The sequence below is a fragment of the Mytilus californianus genome, unplaced genomic scaffold, assembly GCF_021869535.1.
Source record: "Mytilus californianus isolate M0D057914Y unplaced genomic scaffold, xbMytCali1.0.p SCAF_8, whole genome shotgun sequence".
NCBI lineage: Eukaryota > Metazoa > Mollusca > Bivalvia > Mytilida > Mytilidae > Mytilus > Mytilus californianus.
Window position 1 is genome coordinate 44566012 of NW_026262734.1, and position 23443 is coordinate 44589454.

The following is a 23443-nucleotide window of genomic DNA, read 5'->3' on the forward strand; positions in this document are numbered from 1 at the left end:
ATATGTGGTTTAATTGACTTTTGAAAAACCTAGTGACATTCACTTCGGCCGTTGGCCTCAGTGAATATCAGTTTTTCAAAAGTCAATAAAACCACACATTTACCTCATCAAAAGACAGTAATTGTATATTATTGCTACCGATGTATTTAACTTTCAGTGCACGTTTGTTTACATTCTTTCATCACGGTTTTCCCTCGCAGTTGCGCTTTGCGGTGGCCGAAGTTCTAATACGAGATCTGGTAATGAAGGTCAGTGCATATAGAAAATGTCGGCGATTAGAGTACGGGAAGATAATAATACAATAGCAGTACATTTATGAAGATCTTGATAATACAAAGAATTTTATCTTACAAGACAGTTCATGCACATTTGTATTTGTTTTATTAGTACACCATAGCCATTCAAGAATATAAAGCAAAAAAAAAAAAAATTAAGTTTCTTTTGACATGTTTGGCTAAAACTAATATTGAGAATTTAGATTGTAAATGAAGGTATACACAGTACAACATGCACAATGAATCGCAGACTGTTTTTTTTAAATGATAACAATAATACATAGTTCCTAGTTATTTAACGAAAAAACATACATATACGGAGTTACAAAAAAGAGAAAATCCATCAATTATAAGTTATTTTTAAAAGTTTTTAATTTAAAAAGTGTTGTTTTCATTTTGTTATTTGGTCAGTTGTAGAATAAGAAAAATACAGTGCAAACGTCTACAAATCATATCGTTTGACATAACAGATTTCATATCTGACTGGATATTTAGTTTGTCGAACCCTGTGTTCTATGTATCCTAATCCTATCATGCCTAGTTGTGGTTTAAATCTGGTTGATCTTTTTTGTTATCTAAAGCTATTGTTTGGCATATATAAGGTATATATGTAAAAGCTTTGGAAGATCTATGTAACTTTCTTACATATATATGCATGAACTTTTAACACTTTTTAGCTTGAAGGAATAAATGAATATAAGAATAAATCGGGACCACGAAGGGTTTTGACCGAATTTACTCCTTTAGACAATAGAAGTTTACCGATATTCTAATCTCAAAAATCTATTCAGAGGGTACACATTGCAATAACATTCAAATACTGAGCGTATCGCATGAACTCAAAAAGATGTCAAACCGTGTGTGTCGAAAAAGTAAGTCCTTCCTGTTATGCATGCGCCGGCCGTCAAGACAAGCGAAATAACACTCAGTAACAATTTGATATAGTACACAGTCGGTAAAATTATGAGACGACTATAATTATGGTATTAAAGATCGAAGACCGAGAAAACATTTCGCTTTTGAGTAAAGACGCATGGTACCGGTCAATCAATTTGAGATTGTGACGGCAAAACTTATTTTTTGTCGATTTAATTTTTTTTTCCTCACAAGTAATTGGATCAATTTTGTTCATGGTACGGAGCTCGAGCATATCCCCTAGTATAATAAGTCTGTATATTGTGATAAGGTAAGAGTGTAACGTGTAAATCATGTTAACTGATATATGTCCTATGATTAGACAGAGGTAATGTGTCTGATGAGAAATGCAAAATTGACTATTTAAAAGTTGAAATCATCACGTCCGTCATGAATTCTAGTTTGAAGTCATGTCACGTTTAGTTGTAATCAACACTCGTGTATTTGTGCTATCATTTATTTCAAGATAAAACGGAAAAATGTAATTATCATAGTCATTAATCTTTATATCATTTGATCAGTAAAGAGTAGACAACGACTTCACAATTAAACGCCATAATGGCATTGTGTACCGAATTCATTTGTTATTGATAAACAAGTCTTAGGTTGATTTAGTTGATTTTAGTCTCTGATGCAGGATTTTTTATTATTAATTGTATTTGGCTTTTAAATAGCTTTCAGTAACTGCGAGTACTCTCAAATCTTACGTTTGTGTTAATTTGACCTGTTGATACAATATGTAATGCATTTTTGTTATTTACTGTTTACTTAATTATATATCTCTTCTCACTATTTTTATTATTTTCCACCTTTGATAAGTGTTTGGTATGAAGACACTTTTGTTCTTGTACTATGAACAACAAAATTATTGTTTTTGTAATATATATTTTCGTACTCCATTGTACTACTAAATTATTTTATTTACCTGTGTACGTTATTTTCTTTGGCGGTATTTTGTCCAAGGTTATGGTTGTCTTTCTGAAATTGTTTATACATCTAACCCCCTTGTTTTATTAATTTTGTATTTACATTGTGTCATAGATCAAATTTATTCGTTCAGTGTATGTTAACTTGTTTTTGTTGATAAGTCTTTTGATTGATTTTAGCCATTTCAATTGATATTTTATAGTCTGTCTTTCTATGTTGTGATGCTACACTATTGTGTCTGGTAGAGTGAAGGTTGGCGCCTTTTAAAACGTTAAAACCCGCTGCATTTGTTTGCACCTGTCCTAAGTCAAGAACCTGATGTTTAATGGTTGTCGTTTGTTAATGTGGTTCATAAGTGTTTCTCGTTTTTTATATAGATTAGACTGTTGGTTTTTCTGTTTGAATGGTTTTACACTAGTCATTTTTGGGGTCCTTTGAAGCTTGTTGTTCGGTGTGAGTCAATGCTCCGTGTTGAAGGCCGTACTTTGACCTATAATGGTTTACGTCAACAAACTGTGACTTTGATGGAGAGTTGTCCCATATCTACTTTAAATAAGGCAAATCTCTATTTGAAAAAGAAATGGAAATTACACGTTATAAATTTCATGCGTCCGATGCGCAATTCTGGAATAACCTTCATCAGGAACGTTCAAAGCCGAATATTTGAAAGCCAAGGATATATAGGAACCGGAACTGTTGAAGAGCTATATGACCAAAAAAAGGACATAAAAAATAGTCAAATCCATCGAAGGACAACTTTGCCTGAGGTATTTGCAATTAATGTCTTTATAATTGTAATATGGCGTTTAATTGTAAAGTTGGTGTTTAATCTCTATTTACCTAATAATATAAAGATACATTACCTCTTTCCTTTTATTATAAGAACAAATGAAAAGGTAAAAAAACAGTTTAAACAGCTTAAAGGTGAGAAATTGCTTATTATAAAGAATAGTGATAAGTGGAAATGTGCTTTAGAAATGGTCAATGGGAAAAAGGTTAAACATATTAGTTTTTCACACTTTCTATGTGTAATGGATGACAGCATTTCCTACTGAAATTAACATTTCAAATTAAAATTAAGTTGTCTTTCCGAATTGAAGTCTTGTTTTATTTAAGTTGTATAATGTTGTACAATAATATGTACACACAATGTTTTGATTAAAAGGTGTTTTACCTAAGAATTGACATCTGAATCTTGAACACGTTGTTCAGTGTTTCTGTTGTTCCTTTGTTTTCCTTTTATTGTTGATGTGTTTCCTTTGGTTTCAGTTTGTAACCCGGATTTGTTTTCTCTCAATCGAATTGACTGCACGCGAATTGTCTAAACGGAACCGAATTTTCAACAGCGGATAATGCAAATGCTGGATGAATTTCATGAAACGAGAAGCGAAACATACCAAACGGACACACAAACATACAAACAGACAAACAATATAATATCTTTCTACATAGGAAAATGCCTGTATCAAGTCATGAATATGACAGCTGCTATCCATTCGTTTGATGTGTGTGAGCTTTTGATTTTGTCTTTTGATAAGAACTTTTCTTTTTGAATTTTCCGTGGAGTTCTGTATTTTTTTTAACTTTTTTTAGACACATTTATCTATTTCAGTTTTGCTATAAGAAAAGTCCGTACTTTTTGCGGTTAAATACAAACTACACAAACCATGATTTAAATTTCCTCATAGGGACATTTTTTCTCTGTGGATCAAACATGTAAAATATTGTGCCCATGATATTATTAATGACTTTTTTGTTGTGGTCCTGTTTCCCTGGATATGACTGGAATATGATGACGGATGTAACATTTAAACATGAGGTTTTAACCTTGTCGAAAATTCTGCGTTAATGTGATTCCGTTGAATTTTCCTTTAAAATTTATTTGCCTGAATATGGACTTATACTTATAAGATAAGTAAGTTCCGTTGAATAATTTGTAACGACATGACAAAATATCAACATTGTCTACCAATTTCAAGAAATAATCGATTCGGTTATTATGGCACAAATTATTGCGTTTCAAATGACATTTGTTTATTTTTAATTATGTTTCTTTTGTACTTGTGAAACATTCAAGTAGAATAGAGATTAATTAATGATGGTTTTATAGGTATGACAGCAGTTTCTTCTACAAGAGATGCTTTTAAGACGGCGACATCAAATATTTCTCCGAATGAAAGATCAAGAACAGACGGGTTTGATGACATAAGGCCATCACAGTCAATCACAGAAGAACAAAACTACCATACTTACGACCTTATATCGGTATGTTTACTATACTTTTGTTTATGTCATTTGATATAAAAAAGAAGAGGTGGTGTGATTGCCAATAAGACAACTCTTCACAAGAAACCAAATGACACAGAAATTAACAACTATAGTTCACCGTACGGCCTTGAACAATTAACAACGCCCATACTGCCAAGTCTGCTATAAAAGGCCCCGAAATGACAAATGTAAAACAAGAAAAGTAATAGCCTAATTTATGTACAAAAAGAATGAACGAAAAACAAATATATAACACAGCAACAAACGACAACCACTGATTTACATGCTCTTGACTTGGGACAGGCACATCCATACAGAATGTGGCGGGGTTAAACATGTTAGCGGGATCCTAACCCTCCCCTAACCTGGGACAGTCGTTTGTCTAAAAAATTATAATGCATACTTTTTTGTTGGTTTTCTGTTTTGAATTGTTCTAAGCTGGTCACTCTTTTTCGAGTTTTAGTTACGTTGATTTATCTTCGTAATAGATTCACGGTAAATATCTATGTGTGCAACTAAAGGTGTAATACAACCAAATCAAAGTACGTCACACCCGGTTGCATACGAAAAAGGGTCGAAAAAAATCTTCCATTGAATTTGGCAGTTGTAGGAAATTCATCCTACATTTCATTGCAGTAAAAAAAATCTAGGTCATAAACATATATCTTCGGTGTTTCAACGCACCATTATTTTTCATTTTGTGTTTCTATATAATATTTTGGGATCTTGAGGTTACATTGTTACTTGTATCTAAAGCTTGTACACAGGTAAAAAAAGAGGTGAAAATTTGATTGGTTAACTTTCAGTGATGGTTATTTACTTGAATGAAATGAAATATTATCTGAAATTTTGTTTGTAGTACTGGACTGGACTAAATTTTACTCATGCCAAGCATATCTTTATTTGAAACAAAGATACATTCTGCACATTTTTTGGAAAGTGCAATTTGGGGGATGATTACATTTTATGAAGTAAATTTGAAAATGACTAATTATTATCATGATTATACACAAAATTTAATCTTTATAATGAAGATTTTTAACCTCTTTTTTATTATTATCTTAGGAGTGTATATTAGAAAAAACCGGAAACAAACGGGTTGTATATGAATGTGACTTCCATATCGATTTTTCATTTCTGTTCGATAGTCGACCTTTTGAGACTTAACTGAAAGATTCTTGTCAGTAATCGTGCCCAACCCTGGGACAGTCACAAAAAGAATGTGACTAGTTTAAATATGATTGTGAGTGCCATCACAAATCTATAGGGTCCTCTTGCCAAATCTTATGACGTTAACAATTCAGAGTTTATGTAGTTTGCTAGAAATTGTTCTGGTAAACTACTCTAAAAAAGTGACAAAAATACTGAACCCTGAAGGTGATTTCAATATGGGGAAAATAAAAAACCAAACTTACAAAATCAAACGTTAGACTTTATCAACCAAAGATGATAATTTGAATGATTATTTGTATTGAAATAAATATTTTTTATAGACAGAAATTCAAGATGAACCACGAGTCCAAGGTTATTTATCCTATTTTTCAACTTTTGCTGGAGAAAAAATTACTGATCGCTATGCTGGAGGTATGTGTCGTTGCATATAATGTTTATATACATATATACTCGATATCAATAAATAAAGATTGTAGAACATACAATGTAATAAGTAAATTAACGAAAATAACGAACTACAAGAACAATTCAAATCCAAAAGGAAAATCAAAAGCTCAAACACACCAAACGAACGGAAAACAACTGTCGTATTCCATGTATTCCTGACTGCGATCAAGCATTTCCTTATATAGAAAGTGTTGGATTAAACCTGCTTTTATAGCTAGCTAAACCTCTCATTTGTATGACAGTCGGATAAAATTCCATAATATTAAGCAATGTGTGAACAATCAGACATGATACGTAAAAATGTCAAAATTAGGGATACAGCAGTAAATATTGTGTCATCGAACCTATCTTCAATACAATGTACATCATTCAATTAACCAAACAAACCAATCTGATAAATACATGAAATAGAGTAAATGAATGCAAAATTTGTCAAATTTTAAAGTATGCAAAATTTCAATCAATCAATAAACCTAGTGTTATGAAGGAGTTTATGATACTTCGTGTTATGCAAACAATTAACCAACCAACCAACCTACTTATAATCATGTCAGAAAATGTGAAAAATCCTTCACTCAATTTTGTTCAAATATTTATTTGAAGCAATGTTATAAAAGCTGTTTTTTCGTACAATACTGAATTGTTTGAGGTGAAAAGGAATGTAAAAAAAACACGTTTATATTGGACAGTACTTGCTCTTCAGCTTAAAATTTTCAAATCATTTCATATATTTACAGAAAAAATCAAACAACACTCACGAGTAGTTAAAACATCATGGACACCCAAGGCAGATATGCAGTTAGGCACAATAGTCAAGGTGAAGAAATCAGGAAAAGAAGTCCATGTGCAATGGGACAAGCTTGAAGAAAAAGTTAACCTGCTTGATCTACGCTTAGTTGACAATGCGCCAACAGGTATTCACCAATTACATTTTTCAACTTTTTATAATGAACGGGGCACCCACATTAACCACCGGCTTTTTCTGGAGGCTCTTGATGCTCAATACTTAGTTTTCTGTTATTTATCATTTCTATTTAACGTATACTGTAATCGGAGCAGAAAGCAATACTAACACTGTCAAATATAAGTGTTGTGTGTAACTGCTTCCGGGATTTATCTCTCGAGAGCAATTAGTTACATTATAATTTAATCATACTATTCAAGCATATTTCAGATTTTAACAATATCTCCAAAGACAGTTACTATCGATTCCAAATATATTAAATTTCATTTTTCTAAACACAAGGGAGAAGATTAGCACACCGAATTTTGAAATTACAAAAGATACAATTTGTGACATTACGGGCCAAAATTCGCAAAAATTGAAATGTGGCCTGTTAGGCCATTGCACGAAATTTAAGTAAACGCAACAAATATCAAAAGAAATGATAATTTGATCAATAGATTTCCACAAAATCAGAATCCCAGTTAACATGACCATTTTAAGTATTGAACTTCTGAATTCATAATTCCCGAAAAGATTTCACTTGGAAAACGTCAATTGTAAGTCACTTAACGACATGCATGGTTCAAAGTGTAAAATCGAATGAAACCACCATGTGCTTGGATGACGACCTTCACCCTGCATCTCATCCCTCCAGTCAATCGTCGAGTGTTCTGCTGTGGTAGCTGTCGCCATTTTAGGTGCAATACTGCTTCCAACTGATGTACATTTTGTCGGGGAGATTATACTGCCTGTTGACGACCGCCTACTTATCATAAACATGCTTTATTGGACTCAAATCCGGGCCAATGGATTCACTTTGAAGGTAGGCGGTTCGGCTATTGAACGCTGTCATCGATGAACACAGGTCTTGCAGCTATTGGATGATTGTCAAAATGGTGGACAACAACCGATTGAAAAACTTCTCTGATGTATTGATCACCTATTATGTTTTCTCATCTTCGCTAGCCAAGGGTTAAGATCCAGTTCCCTCTTCTCCATCCTTAGCAGATTAAGCCAATATTTGTGATTACAATGCTGCGCCATCTAACGGTAGACGAAAGTCACGGTTATTCAAAATGCATCATTCTTGACCAATGGCAACACACGAACTCACTTCAGTGTGGAGATGTAAAAATGGTTGTGTCTAGTGTTTACAACAGGAACAAGACAGGAGCCGAAAATATTGCATTGACATTCCAACATTTCCTCAAAAAACATACACAGGAACTTCAATTAGTTGATTAAGAACTTAAAAATTGTCACTAAATTTCATCCTATGTTTTTAGGGTAAATATTTGTTGCACAATCATCACGTGGCAATTGTTTATTTACATTTTCTACATTTACACGTGATCATCATAAAGGCGTATTTTGATTGGATGCAGCCAGTTATAACTGCGACCAATGGAAATTCTTACCTTAATCCGCAAAGGGTGGAGAGGAAGGGACTGGATCGTAAACCTTGGCTAATGAAGATGATGTTTCCTCGTATGGTCTCCAAACACTCAGTTGCGCATCTGTTACATGCAGCAGAAACCAACTCCCATCCGACCAATGGATCCTTAAAGTTCAAACCATGTCGTAGTAAACACCATGCCATACGCAATCGTAGATGTCGATCAGATACCATGGGACGTCTTATTACTTCCTGCCTTCCTGATTGTTTTTGATTAACAGACACCTATGAGGTAACCATTATCGTTTTAGAACAGAACTATTTAAAAATGGCATTCTCAGCGGGCGATGCTACGGGTGGTTTCCAGGATCTCGGTAGATAAAGGCAACAGTAGTATACCGGTGTTCAAAATTCATAAATCGATTGAGAGAAAACAAATCCGGGTTACAAACTAAAACCGAGGGAAACACATCATTTATAAGAGGAAAACAAAGGAGCAACAGGAACACTAGAGTGCAACAAAAACAAACGCCAACATACATAGAAACTATTTGATAACAACTGCCATATTCCTGACTTAATACAGGACATTTAAAGAAAAAATGGTAGGTTGAACCTGGTTTTATGGCTAGCGAAACCTCCCGCTTTTATGGCAATGTTATAAAATATCGCTAAAATGACAAAACTACATGACAGAAATACAGCACAAACACACCCAAGAACACTCATCACAGAGAAACGCAAAAACAAATAATATAATAGTCGACACAACATGCAAACCGCAGAACAGCAACGAACATCTGCCATCAACGACAGACACCACTACATCACAAACAGTGACACACTCAAGTAACTAACATGCAATCTCGAACTTTATACAGTTATTTTCACAATACCAGCCAAGACAATTTTCATGACAATGATGATATTGAAAGGCAATTTTGTAATAATTTGGACTACAAACGATAAGACATAACACATTATCCAACCGAAACCATATCAGAAACATCAAAAATAAATACATGAATGTTGGATGTACAAATTACCGAGACACGTCGTATAGCAATGCAAATTCACACTCGGTATAACAGTCATATTCGGGAATAGGTCATGTTCGGTATTTAGCAGAAAAACGACATAGATGTTAAACCACAATCTAGACGTTGTAAAAATGTCATTAGTAAGTTTAGTGATGGTGTCCATAAAATTTACGGAGTGTCATTTTTAATCTTTTCTCCTCATAACTCTGTTGGGGCAGTTTCTGCGTACGGAGCACACTCCTGTATATGAAGCCAGTATAGTGTGAACATGCACGAGCATAACGTATCAATTGAGATATGTAAACACCATACGACGAAGCAAAGGGTATGTTACTACTGAGAAATGGGAAATTGATAATTGGGAAGTTGAAATCATCGAGTTTTGTGAAGTTTTGGTATCCAGTATAATGACGGTAGATTTTCTTCGTTTTCTTTGATGCTAATACCAAATGAAAGAAGAATAGATTTGTGATTTTGTAAAATTTCATCCTTTGTAAAAGATGTTAAAGAATATGTAGGATTACCAGTTGTGTTGTTTATTCCAAGCTCTTTTGTGAGACATTGGAAATAATGGTTATTACATACGAAGACAATATTATTGGAGGCTTTATCTGCTGGAACAACGTCATATTTGTCATGCAAAGAGGATAAAGCATCTACAACCTCCGGGTTCTTGAATGGGTTAGAAACCCTTGTGCTCATAGTACATTGTAGTTTCTGAATGCGCTTCTGAATGCATGGGTAAGTCTTTCACGAAGTTTGTTTAGATGTGTTTCCTCCAGCTGACTGCAGTGTAGTGATACCCCATCTGACGTCCTAAATTCCTGAATTTTGGATATGGCATGGAAAGCATGATTCACGTGCATGCTACCACAATTTCTTAATTATCGGTCACAGCAGTATGGTCACATCTTTTTAATGGATAAATGTCTTGTTTAAATCAATATTTTCATTTGAGTTGAAATTCGTGGTAACATAACGTAATTCAATACATCATAAGGTGATTAACTTTTTTGTGTATAACAGAGTTTTTAGGTTTCACATATAGCATTTCAAATTATTGTAACGCTTGAACAATTGGTTTTTACCACTTTAACAACCTTCAACAGGGTGTAAATACACATTTGACTACTATAAACACTCTGAAACGCTTTAACTGTTCTAAGCTTTGGGACATATGGGTCATATGTTATATAACTGCTACAACTCTGGCTTGACTGTAACACACATTTCTTTTATTGTTGTCGCGCTTTTGAGCACTACAAGAACGCAAACGTTAAAGTGGGTTGCACTTTATTGTTGTTCTAGACCCTATCGCTATACGAAAAATGTTATCAATTGTTACCTCTCTTACAGCTATAAGTATTTAGTTTAGGAATCATTTTCAGTCATAGTTATGAAGTAAATGTAGATGATTTCGAGTTTTAGTTCTATTCAATAAAATAAAAAAAATGCATTCTTATCTATTTTCCCATTATCTAAAGGAACCCCCAAACACAACAAAAATAAGATAATAGTTCTATATTAGTATATTCTAAATAAGTGATGTTTTTTGTTTGCCTTTGACAAAAAGTTTACATGTTTTCAAGTTACATGTCATATTTTTACCTTGACAAACCAATGTAAAGAAACAAATATTTTTAAATAAATTATATAAGCATTTCTGAATAAATGTATTTTCTATAGAGAAAAAAGAAAAAAGTTCAAGAGTGGTATTGACATCGCGAACAACCATTAACAACAGTACAGTAAGCGGAATGCAAGTTGAAAGAAAAGTTAACCTACGTTTATTAGACAATGCACCCATGGGTATGCACTTCTTATATTTTTAGTTTTGATTGTGAACTCTACGTATTTGTACAACGGAGAGCCCAAATTAACTATATGATTTCAGGTATTCATAAAGGTCAATGTAAAGCATACGGCTCAATATATATGAAGCTCTGCGTTTTACATCAGTTCATGAAATATACAAAACAAAAAAAAAACAAGATGATGATTTAAAACAAATTTAGAAATTGTTAGTATTAAAACATAGCCAATAATTTATATGTGCCTGTTTCGAAACCAGAGGATCAAAAATGTATTTTCAATATTTTTATAATTAAATCTTTTGGCAAATATTTATACAATATTAGACTTTTGCAAAGCTAAAGCAGGCACATATTATATTTCTTGGTTGTTACAGCCTCAATGGAGAGTAAATAAAGATAATCGACTGTTTAAACTCTGCAATGCCTAAGAGGAACCAGTCTATGGTATACATTTTATACCACTGATACATTTTCGGACGGTTGCAATACATAGTTGTTTTATCTCTAATCAACACTGTACGATGAACCAAGTGTACGGGTAGGACAGTAGGTATCACTTTTGTATGCCAAATGTTAAAATATATTAAAGGTAGGTAACTGTAACAACCCTTTTAAAGTTGTTATATATTTCAACATGTGTGTTGGTAGTCATTTCATTCGTCAATGTTGTAATGACATGTCTATCACTGGCCTGTATTACCAGTTGTTTTCTGTGCAGTACTGTATTAGATGTAACTGATGTAAATATCTTCTTTTAGCTAAAAATAATCAATTGCAAATAAATCTCATCTGTCTTATCAATCCAATATAAAAAAAAATATTTTTGGCATATTTTGTATTAGACTAAATTTGATTGGCTTTCATTTCAAATTTCGAAGTTACATGTCAATATTATAGTTTAACCCAAAAATTCTAGAGGACAAAGTTTGACATTTACAGATAATTGTTTTATCATAGAAAAAATGGAACAGGGAGCAAGAGTAGTAAAGAAATCATGGACACCCAAAGAAGAAATGCCTTTAGGCACAATAGTTATGGTGAAGAAATCAAGAAAAGAAGTTAATGTCCAATGGGACCAGATTGAAGAAAAAGTTGACTTGCAAGATTTAAGATTAGCGTCAAGTTTTCAATGCGTTAACAGGTATTACCTTATTATATTTTTTATAAAAATTATTAAGAATGTAGCTGATATATTGAGAATTAAGTCAATTGCAACTTTAAGATCTTAACAAATATGTATACGGACTGAATACATATGTTACTGTTACTATTCTACTGCGGATAAAAAAAAATTACAAATAGCATCAACATACATATATTCCACTGCCATATAAGTACATGCATAACCTGTATTTCAAAATTCTTCAGTTTTACTCTGTTATTAAACTGGGCCTATGAGTGGCCTGCAGCATAAAACATAGTGAACCAACTAATAGCACTAATATTGTAGTTAGTCACATATTTTAAATTCTTGTGTAATTTATTTGCAACGGTGATTAATTTTATTAGAGTAATCAGTTACCGTATAATTAGTTATATTATTTTCCATCATTATTTCTTTTAATTAGAAACGATTCAAAATATACTTTGTTTCATTTTCTATGAAAGTCTTTATGTTAAATGCATGTCATTTTAAAAACTACTGAAAGGTAAATAAAGGCAACAGTAGTATACCGCTGTTCGAAATTCATAAATCGATTGAGAAAAAAACAAATCCGGGTTACAAACTAAAACTGAGGGAAACACATCAAATATAAGAGAACTACGACACAAAAGAAACACAACATTAAAATGTAACACACACAGAAACGAACTTTAATATAACAATGGTCATTTTCCTGACTTGGTACAGGACATTTTAAGAAAAAATGGTGGGTTGAACCTGGTTTCGTGGCTAGCCAAACCTCCCGCTTTTATGGCAATGTTAAATATAACATTAAAATGACAACATTACATGACAGGACTACAATACAAATAAATGGGAGAACATATAGGACAGAGAAACATACGAATAAAACAGCTTAATTTAATATTCAATATGTACGACTGAAACAGCTTGTTTTTGGGTGTAATTAAAAATGGGGCCTTCTTTGATTCATAAATGCTTGAACTATCCCAATATGAGAAAACCATTTTATAGAACTGGTTCAACTTTGGACAGGCTGTCACATGGTGTTTTTACTGTTGCAACTATTTATAACACTGAAAGAATACTTAATGGACGATGGGTTGGACATTTTTGTATGCCAAAAAGTTACAATCAAAATAGCTGTTATAACCTTTGCAACATCCGATATCACCCACGGTTTTCTGTAGGGCTTCGTTTGACTCTGTCTTTAGCTTGTTCAGTTATCTTTGTTGTTTCCTATACTGTTGTTTGTCTTTTGATCGTTTTTCAGGTTTTGCCATAGCATTGTCAGTTTGTTTGTGACTTATGAATTTGGTTATCCCTTGGTATCTTTGACTCTCTTTTACAGCTATTACCATATAGTTTGACAATCAATTGCACTCATCCTTATCTTAATAAAATGACAGTCATTTTCATGAGCAGCTCTTTTTCCGAGCAGTAATAGATTAGTATTACCGAATTCAAATTAAATTAGAAAATGAAACATATCAGTCTTATTACTATTTCCAAATCTTTGGGATAAATGAAAGTTCGTAATATTAATATATATTGTATGAGTTTAGATTTAAATATATCTGGCTTAAACTTGGCATAACACTCGAAAGTAATAATTTCCTTTCTTTCAATATAACATGCATAGAACCAAATGTTAACAGTTTTACAGATTGCATACTTTAGTTGAACATTTTCGAGTATTTGTTTTATTTATAGTGAAAAAAAGGAAGGTTCAAGAGTAGTAAAAGTGGAATCGACAACCAAAGAAGAAAGTTCTCTAGGCACAATAATTAAGGTCAACAAAACAAAACAAACAGCTCGTGTTCAATGGGACAAGCAGCCTGAAGAAAAAGTTAAGCTGGTTAAACTACGTTTAGTCGGCAATTATCTTACAGGTATTAACTAATAATATCTTTAAAACTTTTAATTGCTTACTCTATATATTTTCATCAAAACGAAAGAATAAAAGGTGATTCCAGGTATTTGAAAAGTTTAGCACACACTTCAAAATGGTTATGGAGATCTGCGTCCCAAATAAGGTCATGAAATTTATTCCATAACTTAAAAATTTATATTTCTACTATACACATACTGAATTTTAACTCTGTTTAAACTTTCTTTTGTTTAGTTCTCTATATTTTTCAATCATGTGTTAGGAGCAAGTGAAAAAAAATTACACTGAAAAACATTTTTTGGTAAGCTATTACGATACTGTAGCTATTCTTGTGTAATTTACTTGGCTTTGGTGATTAATGTGATGAGAATTAATCAGCTACCATATCATGCATATAATGTATTCAAACTATTCAAACGTTAACATCAAATGAGTTCAATATTTATATCTTCAAAAATGATTTTAAATTATTCACAAAATATATTTTTTTACATTTTTCTATATGTTTACATGCATCAGGTTTTGAAATTCCTGAAATTCATAAGCAGCTAGGTGTTTGTGATATTGTACGACTCTGAAATAATTTCAAGAGATATGATCTACGATTTTGATTTTGGGTTTGACTATGCGGTAATTTTATAGATGTAAGTAAACAAAATTGTTTCATGTCATTTTGTTACTGTAATAAACGCAATTAAGACAAAATACTGTATGTTCTATTTGACAAACGATGAATAAAGACAACAGTAGTATACCGCTTTTCAAAAGTCATAAATCGATTGAGAGAAAACAAATCCGGGTTACAAACTAAAACCGAGGGAAACACATCAACAATAAGAGAAAAACAACTGAACAACAGAAACACTGAAGTGCAACAAAAACAAACGCCAACATACATAGAAACGGGCTATTTGACCTTCAAGAAACATTTGTATATAGATTACACTTAAGCTTGACATCTTCGAATGATTGTTTTCATTTATAGATAAAATAGAGAAAGGTTCTAGGGTAGTTAAAAGATCACAGACAACTAGAGAAGAAATACCTTTCGGCACAATAGTCAACATAAATCAATTCAAAAACGAAGTTCAAGTTAAATGGGATAAGCCTGAAGAAAAAGTTGACCCGCTTGACCTTCGCTTATATGATAATGCGCCATCAGGTAGTAAATAGTTATAATGTGTAAATTTGATATATGAATTATATTTGCTTAATTTCGTAAAGGCATTATATTCAGTATAACGGGAAAAATGCAAAGCTTTCGTTGATTCGTTATCTTTAATATCTCTTTGGTATATTCCGATTCTCTTTTTAATAGTTGCAGGGAGGTTTTTAATTATCAAAAAGTTTACAAAACCGTACAGAAAGATATATTTGATCCAGTATATACTTTTGTTTTGTTTATCGATTTTCCTTCTATAAAGCAAAGTTTACTTTGTCACTATTATAACCATCTCAACTCCCTCAGGCAAAGTTGAATTCAGAAGGATTTGTCTATTATGTTTATGTCCTTTTTTAACATATAGCTCTTCATCTGTTTCGTTTCTTATAAATCCTAGTCTTTCAAACATTTAGCATTGAGTGATCATGATGATGGCAAATCCAGCAAAATCGCTTTGTTCTCTTAATAAAGTGGTTTTTTTTATTTATATACTTAGCACATGCATATACAAATTACAAATATAACGATAATGCGAGGTAGGTCATAAAACAAATATACCATGAGTAATTTAAAAGAAACAATCGAAGGAATACAACAAACATCATGGCAAAAATATGAAACACAACAATATGAGGTAGGTCATAAAAATAAAATAAAATATACCATGGGCAATTAAAAACAAACATCCAACAAATACAACAAATGGCAAAAATATGAAACACAACAATTTTTAGTCAACAACATAAAACAACAACCACTTTGAAGAATATGAACCACAAAAGCAACCAAGGGTATACTTTGATGTTTTAGAAACGTCAACAGTTCTTGGTAGTTATTTGAGACATACTAAAAAAAGCACCACACAATAGCAGATGGATCAATATCTTTGTAGTACTATATAATTTTCCCTATGCGTACTTGACAATAATAAAATATAAATGACCTTACCAAATACAACATCAACATCAAAAAGTTTAAAATGAAACACATTTTTTTTCTTTATGACGAAAAGAGAATGAAATTATAAATAGAACACAAATACAACACATACGATTGATTCAAAAACAAAACGAACGCTATAAACAAAGTAGGAATGAACACAGATTATCAGGGAGGGTGCGCGGATCTGTAAAAATATAACAGCAGCTCCTGAATTGGGTGTATATATTTCCCCGATAATATGATATTCCAGAGCTTCCGTTTAGTCTCATAGTTTAAACATATTTTATTGTTCATAATCTAAAAAAACGGACGAAACACACTTTAAACAACTAAGTAGTTTCTTTCTCTATCATGGTTTCATTGAAAGAGAGTATCTGCTATTATAAGAAAAGTATTTAACTGAGGGTTGTAAGCGATATATTTCAAGTTTTCCCTTCGGACACCATCACGATATGGTTGACCGTTATAGAATATCTGTGTTTCAGGCGACCAAGCAAATGTTCCAATTGTCTTAACCAATCCTTCGAAGGTGACATCACCGAGTGATATTTATCTTAATCAACAATTTTTCTACATACGGAAATACCTGCACCAAGTTAGAATTATGACAGTTGTTTTCCATTCGTTTGATTCGTTTGGGCTTTTGACTTTGCCATTTAATAAGGGGATTTCCGTTTAGAATTTTCCTTGGATTTCGGTATGTTTGATATTTTACTTTTTATCACCGAATGTGTACTTACCATGAGACATAATTAGGCGTAATCAATAAAATTATTTAAAGCTTAAAATTCTTTACATGACAAAAACACTAAGATTATAAATTGTTTACATGTCATTTTGGGACCTTTAATGTCTGACTATACGGTATGAGTTTTGCTCATTGTTGAACTGTACGGTGAACTATAGTTGTTAACTTCTATGTCATATGGTGTATTGTTGTCTCATTTGCAATCATACCGCATCTTCTTATTTTTATATTACATGCAATAATGAGGACTCCATTCTTTATTATGTCTTTCATTGAAAAAAGTGTTTTAAAATAAGTAAAAGTATAGTCAACGTAAATTTTTCAATGGTAATTCAATTTGCTTTAAAGTAGAAACAAAAAACAATTAAAAAAAAATAAAAAAAAAAAAATGAAAAAATTGTTTCTCCATACATTTACAAGTAATGGCAGAGAAGTCAATTTTTGTTGAAAATATTTCTATTATGTTGTAATTGGTGATAGTAAAAAACACCTTGTCCTCGATTAAAAACAAATAATCGTGATCATTATTTGCCATTGTTTTGTAATCTCAAATGATTTTGGTAATGTCTCTATAGTAGTTTAGCATCTTATGTTTCTACGTTTTTATTTTCAAATAATTTCAAATAAATTCTGGAGTTCAGATGTTTACGTTTGAGCTTTCTTGATGAAGATAGTTCCAGAAAATCGCGTCGGACGCAGAAAATATATCAAGTTTTGTTTTCATCTACCATGAACACTGAACAGTATCGACAGAACAAATTCGAGGTGAATGAAAACAATAGAGTGAAAAGAAAACCCTTATAATTATTGCACCAAGTCATGTCAATGTTTTACAACAAAATAGCTACAAACAAAAACACAATCATTTGAAATATACGTGAAATAATATTATGACCATGAACTCTCACTAGATTTCAGCAGATTAGAAGTAATTTTTCCACTGAAAGATTTTTTTTAACTAAATCAGATATGCCTACTGTATTGTATTATGTATGGTATTTTTAAAATGTATTTTCGTTTTGTTCAAGGTGTAAAGCATACTAACGTAACATGCGATGAATGTTATACATATCCTCTGCGTGGCATACGATGGAAATGTCTTCACTGCGACAGCTACGATCTTTGCACCGTCTGCTATATGGTTGATGAACACAATGTAAATCATATCTTCAGTCGTATCCAAAGTGAGGATTCAAAAGGGTAATAATCCGCTTTAATTATTCATATTCTCCATTATTTTTTGCTTTTTATTCTATACATTATTTATATGGGCTTCAGTGGCCGAGTTGTATAAGTAGTCCAATTACTGTATCAATAGCCTGTCAAACCTGTCAGTTCGATTAAAATCTTAATCGACTAGGATTGCAAGCTTTCCTACCGAAGGTCGATCTCCCTCCTTGCACTCCGGCTTCCTCCACCATAGAAACTGGCCTCCTTTAAATAGCCAACATTTCTGAAAGTGGCGTTTAACACCAATCAATCAACCAATTAATCAATTAATATATATAATTTTGTTTTGTTTTTAAAGACAACAATGTTTTATTTTGTTTGTTTTTAAGTATATCGTTTTAAGCGAACGTACGTAATGAAGGATATTTTTGAATCATGATTCATACTGAAACAGAAGTCGATTAACTGACATGTACGAAAGTGATTTTATAGCTAGCTAGATCTGACACTTATATGCCAGTCGCATAAAATTCCATTGTATTGACAACAACGTCACGTGTGAGCAAAACAAACAGACGTGATAGGTAAAAATGTGAAAAATTGGGATACAGCAGTCAATATTGTTATAATCTTAATCTCTAACTATATTAACAAGCAAGCAACAAAGCAAAGCAAGCATGGAAAACAAATGGCTTATAGAAACTCTATACTCAAATCACATTAGTACAAATGAAAGACGAAATACAAAAAAAAAAACAAAAAAAGAAAACTACCATAGCACAATAACAGAATGGCGGGATGTATAAATACCGAGCCACGTTAATAAGATATTACCCCAAAAAAAACCAGTAAAGGTTAAAAACATAGAAAGACATATGAAAAGAACACTTTAACTTAACTTAATTAAGACGATACACAACGTCAATACCAATAAACTATACTTCAAGACCATGTTGAATTATTTGTGAAGTTGATACGGGATTTTTATCAGCAAGGTCTTTGTATTATCTGATGAAATATATAAGAAGATGTGGTACATGTGTGAGTGCCAATGAGACAACTCTCCATCAAAGTCACAATTTGTTAAAGTAAACCACTATAGGTAAAAGTACGGTCTTCAACACGGAGCCTTGTCTCACACCAAACAGCAAGCTATAAAGGGCCCCAATGACTAGTGTGAAACCATTCAAACGGGGAAACAACGGTCTAATCAAAATAAAAAACGAGAAACGAGAAACACTTATGAATCACATCAACAAAAGACAACCACTGAACATCAGGTTCCTGACTTAGGACAGGTGCAAACAAATGCAGCGGGTTTCAACGTTTTAATAGGTAACAACCTTCACCCTTACCTGAAACAATAGTATAACATCATAACCTGGAAAGACACACTATAAAATATCAATTGAAATGGCTTAACTCAATCAAAAGACATATTAACACAAACAAGTGAATATACACTGAACGAATAACTTTGATCTATGACACAATGTTAATACAAAATCAATAAAATAAGGAACTTGTTTTTAGAAAAAGCACCTAAACCCGGTTCATCAACTTTCTGTTTAGACAGTGGTGACGTTTAATAAAGTCTGAGTAGCAGCTGCAAGCTCTTGAATACCGAATGAGTTGCAAATAAAGTATACATACGTTCTCGTTATACCAAATTGACTACAACCAAAAATATTTGCACACAATAAGCTCATTTCATAAAAAAACTATTTTGTCTCTGTGTTACAGGAAAGAAATATCACCACGGTTTGATGTAAACCTGACTGGCTATGCATTTGCATGTGGCATACTAGAGAATGCAGAAGTTTCGCTTCGGAAAGATATCAGAAAAAGAGGTATACAAATTACAGCTTGACAGTCATGTTTGAGTTTAACCTTGTTTAATGTTTCCTTCTGTGGAAATTTTCAAGAAAATATTTCGGATAAACATTACTATATGTACATGAAATTCTATAATGTCTCTGTGCGATCACAGCCTATTTTCTGGCTGTTTAAGGAATACTAAAATTAGTATAATTGCCCTATCTTGCAAGTCGATTGGTCATTGACAAAAAGGAACAGATTTCATACCGCGTGTTTGCTGACCAGAACATGTAAACACTGACTATGCTAAAAACATTGATCGTAAAAGTAAAATGGTAACTATATAGGTTGCACTTTGTAAATAAAGCTGTTACATAAACTATGCCTCTTTTGGGGAGATATATAATATTCATAGATATTTTGTTTTGTTTACGTACTGGTTCATATATATGATCTCTATTTTTCATCTCCTAGAGACATAACTTGGGGATGTTACCAGTATAACTGCACATGGTAGTCGGTGGAATTGAATTCATAAAGTTAAGAGAGGGGTAGTGCAGAAATTTAGCATAAGTTTGAACTCGTAGAAGTTCGAGGCATATAAATGTTGAAAATATGCCGCACAGCGCTATGTTTTGACCTTTGAATAAAAAAGTAATGCATATCAACTTTCCATTCTAGGATATAATATTTTACGAAACTTCATATTAAAAGTGGCAAAGTTTTAGTCGTAAAGGGAGTTATTATGGGAAATTGCATTGTCTATATTTACAGAAATGTAACCTATAGAGGAAATTATGTGATGAGAATCTTTTAGGAGGAAGTCATTGCTATCAATGATTTATCTATTATCACAAGTAAACACGTATCAAGGATGGATATAATTACTGAAAAAAGTTATAAATCATTAACCGATTCCTTGAAGGATTATTTTGTTATCAATTAAAATTCGGTTACTCTTTATTTTTATGTAATAGAATACAATTGCCAGTCATTTTCTTAGATGGACGGTCTTACTGAGGATTCGAAATATTTTTTTTTAAATCGTGTAGTTTTGGTAAATAACAAGAGAGAGTGGTGGACAAGTAATATTGTAATGACTTGGACCATCAAACAGATCATGTAATTTAAACTATTTGCTCCACATTTTGCACTTTGATATATTGACTTAAAATTCATAATAATTTTTTGCGGTTTCCTATGAAAAATATTAGAAAATATTTCTTTTGTTAAATTAGATAAACAGTTCAAATTAAATCAATGATAACATGCATGGATTTATAAGTTCCTTTGGATAAAACTTATAAAGGAGTAAAAGTAAATAATAACCTAGGGAAATATGATAGCAATTGCACACTTAATTATCATGATTAGACATAATTGGCATCAAAACAAAGTATGCACGTCATTGATCAAAAGTGATTGATCATCTGATCAAAATTAATAAATATATAGTGAGTTTCAAAGGAGACCGTATATATTGCTGAGCAGGAATTGCAATGCATTGTTTAATTGTCACCTATTAACTGTAAAGCAATATGGTAACATGTAAGTTTAATTCACATACGTACAAAATCATTGCAATTCTATGTGTCAGGGATTGAGTATTATTTCATTCGTCACTTCGAATTCCGTAAATACATTTCCTGAGATTTTCAAACAGCCGTTGTTGATTTAGCTATTTATATTCTGTTGTTATTATTAGGTTTTCACACGTTAACGTTGAAATTTACAGCACCATGGACTCTTTTACTGTTAATTATATATAATAGATGTTTCAATTCAAGGTGTAGTACTGGCAATACGTGAGGATTTAATTGACGTACAATGGTTGACTAATAATAAAAGAAGTCGACACAATATACTGGAATTACAATGCGAGAATGCGGAAGCACGGCAGTTTTATCCGGATCATCTGCCGATACTTGGAAAAGGTTACAATAATTTACTCTCTAACTCAAGTATTGACTTTATATATTTATCGATCAAACAGTTCAAGGTAACATCCCAATAGTTGACACTCAATAAATATGGCTCAATTTAGAAACTACTGAAAAACATGTTTTTTTTAAGTTTAATCTTAATTCATAACATATCGGAAGGAAGTACGACTACATGTACCGTTGTTGCAAAGCACATGTGTGTATAGTTTTTACCTTTGACGGACCGTCAAAATTTTGAAAGCGCAATACAGAACATTTAATATCGGAATCTTATATTACATTTATATATCTAAATATTTGTGGAACGATACTGGTCAAAGTAAATAATATAGGAATAATATAATACCAATTATATCGTATAACCAAATATTTCAGCACAACAACTGACCATTATCAGTGTCAACATTTTTTTCACATGCAATGATACAATTTACAAAACGCATCCCGTTTATAAAAAAAGATTGACACTGACATATATAGATAAACGCAATTGAAAGTTGAGCGCTGTAGTCATGCTGAATGTTCAGTATTATCCGATCTTATGTATTCAATGAAAAGTGACCAAGAGAGAGGTTAAACAAGAGAGGTATTAATAATTTTCATATAAAGATTTTGGCATAGGTCGAGGTCATATATTTGTCCCCGTTGTTTGTCCATTGGAGATAGTGTTTACCATTAAATGAGAAATTCTGTCAGGAGACAAAAATGAAGGACGTCGATAAGAGAACACATGAATTCGACGTAAATGAGCAAACAGGGTCTTCGAACAAAGCGTAACTGGCCGTAACATTTGTTTTGGCTATCAAACACGTGCTTCAAATGCTTTTTAATACATTTTCATTTTTATTATTCACATAGATACTTTAGGCCACCTTGACGTTGATTTCAGCCACAACAATATAACAGAAAAGGTAATTTAAATATGCACGTACACTGTAGGTCATTTGATTAATAGACTATATATTTTCTAGAATTTTATACAAGTAACAAAGATTTGAACATAATATCCTATTTATCCCTTGTCTTTAAATGATCCGTTTCATTATGGAATATTTAATACTATCGAGTCCAAATAAAAAATTGTAAACAACACGTTTAATAATTTCATGCGTCTGAAGCGCTTTTCTGGATTTACCTTCATCAGGAACGCTCAAAGCCAAACATTTGAAATCCGAGGGATGTATAAGTACCGAAACAGTTGAAGAGCTATATGACAAAAATACCTAAAACAAATAGCCAAATCCATCCAAGGTCAACTTTGCCTGAGGGAGTTGAAACCTTAGTTTCTTGATAATTTCAAAATTTGTAAAACGGGCAATTTTAGAAAAGTTTGTTATAAATCATGTCAGTACCGAAGTACTGACTACTGAGATGATGATACCCTCGGGGACTGATAGTCCACCAGCAGAGGTATCGACCCAGAGATGTAAAAAATTGAAAAC

General features: G+C 32.3%; 1 protein-coding gene across 36 annotated transcripts in view; it reads left to right on the top strand.

The window, feature by feature from the left end:
- The window catches only part of LOC127712112 (uncharacterized), a 468529-nt gene that overhangs the window by 3533 nt on the left and 441553 nt on the right, over window positions 1-23443 (top strand). For 35 of the 36 annotated variants that reach the window (XR_007986946.1, XR_007986945.1, XR_007986948.1 and 32 more), the window contains exons 2-12: window positions 4228-4382; window positions 5879-5969; window positions 6743-6919; window positions 11074-11196; window positions 12159-12342; window positions 14041-14219; window positions 15204-15380; window positions 18099-18270; window positions 19984-20090; window positions 21846-21992; window positions 22860-22912. Coding sequence is in view for 31 of the 36 variants with exons in the window: in XM_052218363.1 (XP_052074323.1) it covers window positions 4230-4382; window positions 5879-5969; window positions 6743-6919; window positions 11074-11196; window positions 12159-12342; window positions 14041-14219; window positions 15204-15380; window positions 18099-18270; window positions 19984-20090; window positions 21846-21992; window positions 22860-22912 (1563 nt within the window). In the remaining 5 variants the exon portion in view is untranslated. The remainder of the gene's footprint in view (window positions 1-4227; window positions 4383-5878; window positions 5970-6742; window positions 6920-11073; window positions 11197-12158; window positions 12343-14040; window positions 14220-15203; window positions 15381-18098; window positions 18271-19983; window positions 20091-21845; window positions 21993-22859; window positions 22913-23443) is intronic. The other variant, XM_052218349.1, reaches the window with a different exon arrangement.